The sequence below is a fragment of the Myxocyprinus asiaticus genome, chromosome 49, assembly GCF_019703515.2.
Source record: "Myxocyprinus asiaticus isolate MX2 ecotype Aquarium Trade chromosome 49, UBuf_Myxa_2, whole genome shotgun sequence".
Lineage (NCBI taxonomy): Eukaryota > Metazoa > Chordata > Actinopteri > Cypriniformes > Catostomidae > Myxocyprinus > Myxocyprinus asiaticus.
Window position 1 is genome coordinate 24,474,924 of NC_059392.1, and position 13,283 is coordinate 24,488,206.

Here is a 13,283-nt window from a genome sequence, read left to right on the forward strand (position 1 = left end):
GAGCGCATTTGATTACTCCCTCTGCTCTACTGCTGTGTTCGTAATACAATGTGACCAATGTAGCGTTTTGTGACGCTACAGTGCTACTCGTCGGAAAATGTAGATTGTTACTGGAAAAGCAACACTATCATGAAAAAAGCTGAGCTATACTGTCATTAAGTTAGTAACGTCGCTACATTTAGTTAGCTACTCCCCAACATTGATTTCTGGAATCTGTCTGAAAACTTTATTTTTGTAATTCTGTTAAGTGACACTCATTATTAGGAAATTAGGTAGTTAGTTGTATAAACATGTCAACAGATTTACTTGAACTTACTTGCTTAGCAATATTTTCTTCAAACTTCTGCAGAAAGAGAAAAATGAGTATAGAGACTAATCTCATAGTGAAATCGGAAACAGTAGGTGGACTTCTCTTTAGCTGAAATCAGTCTGTGCCTACCGAAATGCAAAATACTGCCACCAGTGGCCAAAGCGGTCACATGTGAAATGTCCACAGAGGGGCGCCAAATGCGAGTTGTGAAGCAAGTTGTTTTCAGCTGTACCAGGCTGTAATATAGTGAAGAGGAATGCATTTTTATACCCCCTCAACCCAAACCCCAAACCTAAATATTAGGAGTAAAAATGTAATGTTATAGGGAAAAATGCAACCTCTGAATCGTGCTCATCACTGTTTATGTGAAGGCGATTACACTTCCTTGTTTCAATGCGGGATCTGAACATGGGTCTCCCACACTGCTGATGTAACGCACTTTCGGTCGTGCCACAGGGGAAGGAAAACATTCTAGAGCAGATGCAAAAATGTCTAAAAGGAGATGCCACTTGTTAGAGCGTACTCAAACTAGGCCCGGTTGCCTTGTGCCGTGCCCAAGCATGAATGTCCCCCCTCCCCACTCACCTGCTGGCCTGTACTCACATTGCACTTAACATTCCGGGCCTGAGCACGCTTGCGTCATTACGATGCAACTTTTGTTTTGAAGGAAACAGGAAGAACAGAGCTCTTTTGCAGAGCACAATGGATTCAATCATTGTAATGTTACTTACTTTGTGGCTTATTTTGAGTCGTTTGGGGAGCGGTGACACACGGCCCTCTCACATGCCTAATTTTCAACAGCATCGTACCACTGGAATTTATCCTTTTCATCCGACGAGCTTCCAGAGTGCATGTCGTACCTTCAGATACTGAACCTGCAGTTTTTTCAGCTTGTCACGTCATTGCTCAATGGTTCTTTGGTATCCACGAGTACGAAGATAGTGGTGAATATTACCAAATATCTCGGAGTTCTTGTGTGTTGTATCCAGTTGTTCCAGTATACTCTCGTCTGCCCATATTTCCAGTGAACACTGCACTTATGCCTTAGACCAAAGTGATCCCTTTGCCCAGTCACATCATTGACATCATTTTTCGAGTTCCGTGCTCGGCAACGGTTAGCAATCACACTAGATGCGTACCATGCCTGAGCCAACTGGACTGTGCACGAGCCCACCTCTTCAAGCGGGCCAAGGCATGGTTCAGTGTACTGTGCCCGGGCATGGTACGGAGCGATCACACTAGTCAAACGAACTGGGCTTTGGGGGTCAAACGTGCTCGGGCACAGTACAGATTGCCTAGTGTGAGTATACCCTTAGTGAGCAGGCTTAATGTGGCCGATCCTAGGGTACAGGAACTATTGGAAGCAACATGCCAACTTCACGTGTGATCATGTTGCCATTGAAGATGACAGTTTACCCTAATTCCTACCATAGCACCCCTTGGGGTGGTGTTGGAAATACAACATTTACTTGCGTTCTGAAACTGGGCTTGCATAGTTTAAAATGGTTGTGTTTATGTATTTTGAGTATGCATAGAGTACGTTTCAGGCCTTCGAGCCAATTAAGAAGGCCCAATTGCGGCCCAGTTATCTGCAAAAATCTTTGTTGTATATCATCAAAATATTATGTAAAGTCATACCCTACAACACTCAGAATGATCCAGAGTCTTCATAGAGATACCAGACTATCTGGATCTCTTACAGCTTTCTTTTTGTAAGGTTAGAAAACTGTTCCCAGGTCCCAGGTGCACTCTGTTTGTGTTGAAAACTGGAAAGATTGTGTATATTTAGCACCCTGCTACTGAGCCAGAGCAGATCGTTCTTTCTACTCTTTCTTGTCATACTGACTTCATCCAAGTTACAAGAAAGTCACTGCAGGTGCCATATTTAGACCTCACTTTGCTGTAACACTGTCTATTTATCAGTCCGATTCAACTGGCTGTGACAGACATATTGAAAGCTTTTGTCGTTCACTTTCCACAAACAGGGTACACATTGGTGTCCCATTACTTTGCTTAAAGCAGTAAAACCACAAATTCCATGTTTTTTTGTTATGTTAACTATTAGATATGTTGGATAAAATCTAACATAACATTAACTGCATGAAAAGTAGTTTAGCATCAAATGCCTGCATCATCAAATACTAAAAAGCTTAAAAAGCAGATTTTGGTCTGGCCCACATCAAATGTCTTGACAATGTCGTAGTTTTGACATAATCTGTTGAATTGCTATCCAGTTAATTATTAAAAAAAAAATTAAAAAAATAAAATAAATTAAATACAAAATTAGTTCCAAAAAACAAATGCTAATATTTAGCAGTGTCACTGAGTGTAATCCTGTAACTGTATGATTTCTCCCCAATAACATAAAAATCTAACATTTGTTAAAATTAGTTAAAAAGAAAATGATTTGGCCCCTTCTGCAGAAATGTAAGTAAATAACCTAATTCCATTTCTTAATTGTAACACAAATTGATCTTCAACCCTGTTACCAAAGTTTTTGCAAAAATAAATAACCAACACATACTTTTCCTTAAATTTGCGTGAAAATTATGTTTAGCAAAAACTACAAACTTCCATTTGGTCCCAAACTAGCTAGCCCCTACTGAGGTAATCGACTAATCAAGTACTTGTTCTGCACCAGCTAGTCGACTATTAAAAACACTATCGTAATATCGTAAATTGATTTTATTTTGCACATTTGCCTGCTGTGAGCAGCACTGAATTATGCTGTACTTTCCCTCTGGATCTCTCTCCAAATCTTGCAGTTACAATTGAGGCCAATGTGAGGCGATGTGGATGTGTGTCGTCAAGACGTTGGAAGAGAGAAGAATGATGACATCTGTGCTTTTGAAAGCAAAGCCTAGTGTAGCACTATCAATACTTGTAATATTTTATTCTTATTAAATTTTCTCTATTGATATTTGGTTCTTGTTGGAGTCATGTAAACCAGCAGACAAAGATCTGCTTTTATGGTGGAAAGAAACTGCGAAGCGGTACGAGAAACTCTGAAGCTTATCAGACCAGTATGTGTGTTAAATCTCTAAACATGGGCAGAACACATTTTATAAAAAGCCAGCTTTCACCACTTGTTTTTCTGAATAATAACATGTGAAATTATAATAATGTGATGGCTTTTATGTAGACTCAGAGTTTATATACTGTATGTACATTACCCTAATGCCATCAGCATTGGTTTCTATGTTTCTAAGCTCTGGGTGAGTGCAAATGTTTTTTACTTATTATTATTATTATTATTATTATTATTATTATTATTAATTGTTTTTATTATTATTAATGCAAATTGTTCATTAAAAAATTTTCACCCAAAAGAAAAGCATCGTTTGTTGAAGTTACCATATTTTGAAACCATTCTTGGTAACATTTGTGAATAAAACACAATATAATTACTTAACCGTCATACGTGAAATTTTTGACCTGCATATTAATTTTATGAGCAATCGATTACTTGTTTTTTTGTAAGTTAGAGTACTTGACTACAAAAGGACTTGAAAATGCCCATCTCTAGTCTCAGGGCCTATTTTGTACCCTATTCATACCCCTAAAACAAAGTTTGTGCCATGGCAAGGAACTGAACAGCAAACATTAGAGCTGAAGCAGAGAAGACTACCAACATACTTGCAAACTTGCCCACAAGACATTACAATGCATTCCAGTCCAATGCATAATCCTCATCAGAATAATTATTTCAGGACATTGTGGAACGAACATGGTGTCGCATTAAGCAATAATATAATAGTGATATCTAATTACACAGTATTGCTCATAATTACGGAGTGTCATAAGAGTGCAAGACAGCCTCCCCTGGGTACAGATGTGAGATGCCTCATTACAGACACAGAGCCTTTTGTGAATACATCAGCAAATATATTTCACCAGGTTTTAAATAATATATCAGATGTAAAGCAATGTAATCTTACTGGATTGAATACAAGATTAAATATTTAAAACTAACATGGATGTAAAGTTGCAAACTATGCACCTAGAACAGCAATCCAGGGCAACACACAAGAGCTTGTGTTGTTTAGGGAGTTTACAATCCTTGGGACTGAGATATTAATAATTAAAACAAAATCCCAAATATTTTGGTAAATGATCATTAAAAAATGCAATGCAAAACTCGCCTCCACGAAATAAGGGTGTTGTGGGTGGATGCAAGGGCATTGCTATGTGGTTGTTAAGGTGTTCTGGGTGGTTCATAGGTGGTTGCTTACTGGCCCAAGTCAAAAGAGCCCACCCCCAAATCTTTATGATATTCTGTTCACTAGATATGACTCGGATCCCTCCTTCAATTTATGTCTACTTTATTTATTTACATTATATTTGTGCCCATTATATTGTTTGCCAGGCAAAAATCGTAGGTCTGACTGCTTTGAAAAGTAATAGCACACCTCTCCTCAACAAGCTGCATGATTTGATGTATCATTTAATCACCTGTAACTAAATTGGCGTGTTGAAGCTTAATAGTTAGATTAGGGTTAGGAGTTAGGTTAGGGTAAAGGCACATGTTTAATATTATATATGCAGTCCTGTTGGCTGTATTACATCATTTACAACTAAAAAAATACAACTCACTTTTGGTGCTACCCTGTGGACATTTCACCCAGAAACTGGGGCTCACACATGACCATATGTTCAACAACACTTCCACCTTTTGGCCACAGGGGGGGCAGTGATTCAAAATTCGGTAAACACAGACTGATTTCAGCTACTGTCGCCGAATTACAGTGTGCATCAGTCTGCACAAAGTCACATGGATTACTTTTATGATTTTTGTCCTCTTTGGAGCTTAACAATATAAATCATTCACTTTCTTTGTATGGAAAACAGAAGCTCAAACATTGTGTCTTAGATCTTCGCAGATTTTACATCATGAAATTCAATCATGAGACAAGCAAGAACCAGTTACATTTGATGTTCCTGACATGCAACCTGTGCTACTGTTGCCATATATGCATTTTCTCAATAATGACAGAATTTTCTTTTTTGGGTGAACTATTCCTTTAATATTCTGTATTTTAGTAGTGTTTAAGGCAAGCATCACTATTACTATTTCTCATGCTAAGAGTTTGGGATTTGACAAACCCCTAACCCAAACCCAAACCCTAAACCTAACCATCACTGGAGTAAAAATGTAATATTAAAAGGGACAATGCGACCTCAGAATCACGCTCATCACTGATTATGTGAACGCAAGTACTTCATGGTTTCCGTGGAACCAAAACCCATGTCTTGGAGGCTGCTCGAACAATGTGCCATCAGTAACATTACTGGAAAAGATAAACGCGTTTAAATTGAGAATAAACATTTTGGGAGATGGCACTTGTCCGTAATTTGGCAGAATTACTTTGAGAACCAATTGTATTTGTGGTCAGTAACATCCAAACTTGCACAAAGCATCTACAGTCACCATTTTTTTACTTGAACCTCAGCACGAATGAGAATTGAAAGCCCTTATGGAAGGGAAGATCATCTGTGAATAATGACTTATATTTAAGTCTGTTCCACAGAGAAAGAATTCATAAGACTTATAGCTTATAGGAATATAGTACTTGAGTTATATGGACTACTTTTATGGTGTTTCTATTTTATTTATGTTTTTTATTTTTTATTATTTTTTTTTTTGCCGTTTTTGGAGCTTGGTGGTACCCACTATCAATTTAAAGAAAAAGAGCAGCTCATGTTGTCTAACATCTAATTTTGTGTTCTACAGAAGAAAGTCACAGGTTTGGTGGGTGAGTAAATGATGACAGAATTTACATTTTTAGATCAACTATTCCTTCAATGTTCAAATAAGTAAAAAAAAAAATAAAACAAACAAAAAAACAACTGGAACAGCAACTGGAGATTTGTTATAAGCATTTCAAAGAAATGAGTGATGAGATGCTTTTCAGATGAAAGGCTTAAAAGGATAGACCCTTTCCTTTACTTATCCATTTACCACGGATACAAAACCAAACATAAGAGCAACTTGAGTGACTTCAAAGATCCTGGAGATGATAATGCATAGGTTAATTACTGCAGAATCCTCTGCTAAAACAGTCATTCATCATGCCTGTCATATCCCAATGACTGAGTTATATGCCTTACTCAGTTAATACTGGTGAAGCTTTACTGATCTTTGAAGACCCTACCGAATCAAAGACAACGAAAGGTACTGAGTCGAAACAATAAATAAAGTAGATAATTCAAATTGTGCCTCACTCTGAAACATCCATTTCATTAAATATTTAGAACAGCAATGCAAAATCAATTTGATCCATGTTACAACACTAGGACAGATAGACCACGCTCTCCGCATGAACTTTAAGAGTTTCACCATTAATTCAGTTCATCATCTCCTCTGAGGAAAGACGATGAAAATAAGTGAAACCAGAGTGACAGAAAAAAGAGAAAGTGAGACACGTTTTTTTCTGTGTATGTGATGAAACACCACTGGTCAAAGTTATTATCAGACCAACATAACAATGAAAAAGAGATTGAAGTGGGAGGAGGGGGAGACGGCAAGAGAGAGAGCGAGAGAGAAAGTTTGCCAAGGGTGGTCTTACCGCTAATGCAAAGGCTGAGAGAGCACAGACTTTCCTCGCAGGTCTCGGGGCTCTCCGCCTCCCAATGAGACCCCCTTTCCCGTTTTCTTGGAGACATCTGTCTTACGATGTTCAAAACCCGGCTCACTCTATCCATCCTTTGCGTCTGTGTGACCAAATGTCCCGAGATTCCACCCTTAATATGTCACATTAGCCACGGAGAGTCTTCTCAACAAGCGTGTTGTCGAGACGCTCTGGCTGTTTGGATGCTAAATTTGTCTGTTTCCCTTTTTCTTTCTTGTTCTTTTGTAGCAAGCCAAGAGACAGCAAGGCGGGGGGAAATAAATATAAATATTTCCCAGTTTGCCTCTCTTACACTGTGAAGTTTATCCCACAGCTTTCACGGCACAACTAGCAGTGAGTTGATCTTTTTTTACCACCCTCCCTCTCTCTAACTCGCTCTCTCCGACTCCCTCTCTCTAGCTTTCATCTTTTTTAAGAGGGTCTTCTCTAATCAGCTAATAATACCTCATTAGAATTGGGAAAGAGAGAGAGGAGGGGTGACCTCACGTTGAGGACAGACCAGCAGCTGCGAAATGGCCACACTGCAAGGTAGATCAACCAAGACGACTTGAAACCATATTGTTACAGGTCAACATGATAAAACTGGAAACTCGATTGCTGCCGAAAGTTCATGCACCCTGAATTCATACCCCATTTAGCCTAATTATTGACAGGCACCATCCCCCATCAGACATTTCTTTGTCAATTCAAGCATGAACAGGTTTTCCTCTAGCACAACCTCTGAGACAAAGGGTTTGTCCCGAGGGAACCAGGGAGTTATCGAGTTCACATAAGCAATGATTTGAAGGTTGTATTTCACTCAGAGATTACATTTTTACTCCACTGATGGTTAGGTTTAGGGTTTGGTTTATGGAGTAGGGTTAATAAGTTATGCATTACTGTTGACTGATTTACATTATTTTGCTCACTGGGGGCAGAGATTCGAATTTCGGTAAACACAGACCAATTTCAGCTGAATAACTTTCGACCTACTGTTGCCAAATTCAAAATGAGATTAGGTGGGACAAAAGGGTGTGGAATGTTCTTGCGTTAAGTGTTATTTCTGTGCCACTAAAATCTTCAAAATACTCATGGCGCAGTTCTTTTTCTTTTTAGCTTAAAAGAAGTTGGAAAGAGTCGAGCAATGTTTGCAAACTTTCACACACATTAAAATGTGTTAGAACTATAAGAAGAATTCACATGGGATCAGTAAAAGATGCTTTTTTGAGCACTCAGTGATGATTTAAAGTAATATATATGCAGTATTTCATTTGTAATTTGTCATGTTTACATTCTGCATTCATGACACTTATGCGCTAACACAATACACACGGCCATAATATGCACCGGCTACCCTTGGCTATTGTTTTTATGATCACACTAATAGTACTGCAATGATGGGTGTATAACAGTGTGTCAGACAGGCGTAAATTAGCAGAATACAGAAAACATTACGATGGTTAGGGACATCTCTAACATAAATGTGTGAATGGCTTTCAGCTGCAGATGGCTAATTTATGTAGTAGCATATCAAACAACAGTGTGAATGGGCACTTAAGAGTATTTGAGTAGATTTGGTTCCTTTAAAAGACTAATTTAACACACACACACACACAAAAAAAAAAATCACATAAGACATAGCCTTGGATAATGCTTCTACGCAAACAATCATACAGATGTTGGTAAGATTGTACCAGCTTGGTAACTGCACGGAGTTGTGTTCATGTTGACTGATCTTAACAGACTTTAGAACGTAACCAGAATTAGCTTTCGGCCTTAAAGTAGGTGGAGCACCGGGTCACTCCCACTGTTTCAAAGCACCGAAACAAACTCAAAAACACCTTCTTCTTGGCCAGATTTTGTTCAAAATGACATCACACTCGTTCGTTCTTCGATTTCGCTTGAAGTACATCAGGGCCTTAATGGACAGAATTGCAAAAATAATGACATGTAGACTTGTAAATAAGTTTCAAACACTTCCCCGATCTGCCATTGTTTGCACACGTATTCACGTTCCAAACACATAATTTGTTGAGCCAGTGTTTTTATGTCTGGTCCAGTCCGGCCACTCAAACAAACAGATTGCTGTGACTCTGTTTAGAGTCACTAGTGGTGCAGAAATTGCAAACTTCACATTTGAAAAAGCTACACAGACCACCACAGAATTCGACAAAAGGCAAGTTTATGCATGCTCCCATTTATGACGCCATATTTTACGTGAATGAAAGCGAGGCTAATGGGTTGAACTGTTGAATACTTTAACATGTATCATTAAGTCGATGCAACTGATGTCTTTCCAAAACATTTTCAGGTGACAAAAAACTTGGGTTGAGAAAATAAGACATGACATAAGACCCCAGGACAGTACAACCCTGTATGTCTATCCCTTACAGCCTCATTTTCATTCATATCAAATTAAATACACATCAACCCTCACTAAGTTCCCATACACTCGAGATACACCCACCCCCAGATTCATCTGATTGTTATTTACGGATATTGATTCAGTGTGCTGCATGTGAAAAATTTAACTATATTTAACTTGACAGGACATGTTTAAAATGTGGCGCTAATGCCGTAAGACACTGAAAATACAGCCAGAGAATGAGTTTGGCTTGGTATCGACATCTTACCAAGAAATTTATGTCACTTATCAGCAACAAAAGTCGCGATGTTTGCAGTTGCCCTAACAACCAAACAATGCTTGCTGATGTTGCCTGAGAAGGCGTTAATCTCTTGTAATTCCCTTTAAGTCATTTTGGAGGGAAATTCATCTGCTGAGGAATTGCCGTATCATGTGTTGCTTTAAACGATTGTTCACTCTGCATTCCTCCCACACAGTTGAAACAGGAAAGGGAGATCTGTTGAGGGTGGCAGGGAGAAAAGAAAGCTCTTTAAATTAACTATTATCATCATTATGTTCTCCACAGGCTGTGGAAACACCCACAGGACCCTGAACTAAGCCGACAAAGTGCCCGCACATGCACGGGAAGTCTTTAATACTCACTTTCCTTTAAATAAAAAAATAAAAAGAACAAAGTTAATAAAAAAATAAAAAAATATAAAAAACAAGTTAGTTCAGATGTCTAAAATGGTTTAACAGGAGGTTGATTTGTGGTTGTCCAATTAGTTTTATGATGGGTAATCAAATATTAAAGGAATAGTGCAATCCAATTATGATGTCATAACTTTAATAACAAATATTTTTTAATGATTGTATCATTCTCGTTCACTTCCATGCCCTGACACTTCATTCCCTCCTTTGTTGAATACTACTAGCAAATAATGTTTCAAACTGCAAATGTTTGTTCTTTACAGTGAGTCAATGACAATTGTATGGCTAAGAGATTCATACTTCTATGGTTCTTCTTTGTCCTTGTTAGAGCTTGACAGCCACAGTCCCCATCCAATTTTATTGTAAAACTTCTTTTGAAAGAGAACAGCCTAGATATGCTGCCTAAAATCTCCTCAATGTTAGGTAATGACAAAAGTTGTGTTTCAAGTAACATGAGGGTGAGAAAATTACAGGATTATCATTTATGGGTGAACTATCTCTTTAAATCTATTTCCACTGTATTCCTAGGCTTATTACTGCATCAGTAACCCAGACATTAGCTCAGACACAGAAAACTGTGAATGTTTTAATATGAGTGTAAAGCGCTGCAGCAGAAATCGTCTTGAAAAGTGGAACTCTGATTAAATGCTTGAAAACCATTTTTTAAAACTCTGTTTTGCTGAGCTCCCATTTCCTTTCAAGTTCACCTGTCTTTCTCATTCTTTCTCGGCAAGAAAGACAAATCTAAAATCTAGGACACGAGCAGCAGTTTGTATCAGATGAAGCAGTTTGCACACATGAAAAATAGGTGAATAGATAGTGAATAAATCAACATGGGAAAGGAAAGTGTGTATATGGTTTCACATTTATCAAATACACATTTTAAATTAGAAATAATTCATTTAAAGAGAAATCATACTTTGATACACGTCATGATATTCAAAGAATATTAGATGTTTTTGTTTAACTTGCTACGTCTATGAAATTACATTTTTGGGTAAATTCTGGTATGCAATGCACTTGTTTTACAATCCAACCAATTCCTGATTGAGAAAATCAAGTCCTGACCCTACATTTGTTTTTTCATTGTATATCATATTTCTCTCAGAAATACAGATTTCTTCGATTATGGAAGTAAAATGGGTTGCAAGCGCTCCATGCTTAAATATTCAGCACATGAACACAACTGAGATTTGAGATCCACGGCAGAGGGGAAGACAAACAGGAAACAACAACTTAAATTGCATCTGTTCCTCAAACAAAACTATTGTATGGCTTCAGAAGACTTGGAATATGGTGTACAAGTCATATGGTCTACTTTCATGGTGTTTTTGTCCTTTTTGGAGCTCGACAGCCTCAGGCCCCATTTACTTTTCAGTGTATAGGAAAAAGCAACAAACGTTCTACTAAATATCTACTCTTTTGTCCCATGTCAGAAAGAAAATCATACAGGTTTGACATTAGAGTTAGTAAACAATAACCACATTTTCTTTTCTGAGTGATGTATTTCTTGAGCTGCACAACATAAACAATACACCCAGACACAATAGTGTCAATCCAGTCTTGAAAACGTCTTCTCATATCTGTCCAGTCACAAACCACCTTTAAATAGTTGCAGTGTTCCCATGGAGTTCATATATGCCTGCTGAAGTGAGGAGAGAAATGGAGTTTGCCAGTTCTTAAATTGTCATACTTTCAGAGTTTTAAGTGGGTCAGCTGTGTGCTGAGGAAATATAATGCAGCGCCTTTTCATCCTGACAGAGAGAGATGGAGAAGGAGAGAGAGAGAGAGGGAAAGTGTATGGCTACAATTGAGCTGAAAAAAATAAAAAAATATGGGAGTCAGCCAGCCAGCTTGCGCACACACACGCACACATATATATAACTAGCACCAAACCAAAGACGTACAAAGTTTCCCTGTGGCTGTGTGGCATATAAGAGACAGTATGATGTGTTGTTGTGGAATGATGTTTATGTATGTGTGTATATGTACCCATATATGTTCACCAGACAATCTCTAATCATGATCCATGACCCCCGCAACAGATAGAGAGACAAAAAATCTACTCTGAATGGCTAAACAAACAACTGTGCCAAAAACTATTGAGCTACCTCACAGTCTACTAGGCGGCTATACTTTCTAAGGCAGCATCCTAACATGTCCTCATTTGAAACAGTCTTCACGGGCATAAACTCTGTTAACAGTCATTCGCCTCACAAAATTAGCATTCCTTACACGAACAAAGCGACTGACTAACACAACAAAGATTATTCCAATTGAGTCTCCTGTTAGCATGTTGCTAAGCTAACAACTTGATACTCCAGTAACCACAAACAAAACAAATACTGGGTCTAAACTGTTAATTAGTCAGATTCGGTTTTGTGAACTGGAACAATCAATCAAGACACAAAAGAGCTATTTGCTTTCAAGTTCCTCATGTTGAATGCTAACAGGATTGGCTAACACAACAACGTTGATTCCCATTTAGTTTTATGTTAGCATGTTGCTAAGCTGATGACTTGAAACTTTAATAAGCACAAATAATTAGCACACACAAACACAGGGTCAAAATCTTGAACAAATTATTCAGATTTGGTTTTGTGAACTGGATCAATCAATTCATCAGGCACAAAAGACCTATTTGATCTCAAACCGAACACTTCTTTAATGAAGGTGAATTTTCAGTAAATGTCAACAACAGCAACTTAAATTTTGGTCCGTTCATCACACAATCGCGATCATATGGATTGACATATAGTCTTATGCATCACTTTTATGGTGCCTTTATTTTTTTTATTTTTTTCATTTTGGAGCTGGAAAGTCCCAGTTCTTATTCACTTTAAATGTACAAAATTGGTCACATTTTTATTCAGAATTTCACCTTTTGTGTTCCACAACATGAGGGTTAGCAAATAATGACATAATTTTCATTTTTGGGTGAACTGTTTCTTTAAAATATGTTCTAGTATCAGCCTTTTGGATGAAGATAACAACATCATTAATAGGGCAATAATGGCCATAAGACTTCAGATGTGGAGATAAATTGATAGAAATAAAATGAGCAACATAAAATGTGCCACAGTGCTGATCTACAATTTAAATGAAAGTTATATTTTAATCTCTCCGATGTGTGGCTTGCTGGCATCGGGTCTCTAAACTTGCTGACTTGTTATTCAGTGATGAAGTCAGTCACCATGGCAGAGATTGTCCCCATGCTAATACTTGAAGGAAGAATGTCAGATGAGGATGTGTTAAATACACGCCATACATCACCGTGGAGCAACACCGAGGCCAGTTGTGGTCCAATTAA

General features: G+C 37.9%; 1 protein-coding gene across 1 annotated transcript in view; it reads right to left on the bottom strand.

The window, feature by feature from the left end:
• LOC127438190 (glutamate receptor-interacting protein 2-like) overlaps positions 1-7,012 on the bottom strand; it is a 160,614-nt gene extending 153,602 nt beyond the window's left edge. The window contains exon 1 of the mRNA XM_051693566.1: positions 6,877-7,012. Coding sequence (XP_051549526.1) covers positions 6,877-7,012 — 136 coding nt within the window. The remainder of the gene's footprint in view (positions 1-6,876) is intronic.
• Positions 7,013-13,283: the final 6,271 nt, after the last annotated feature.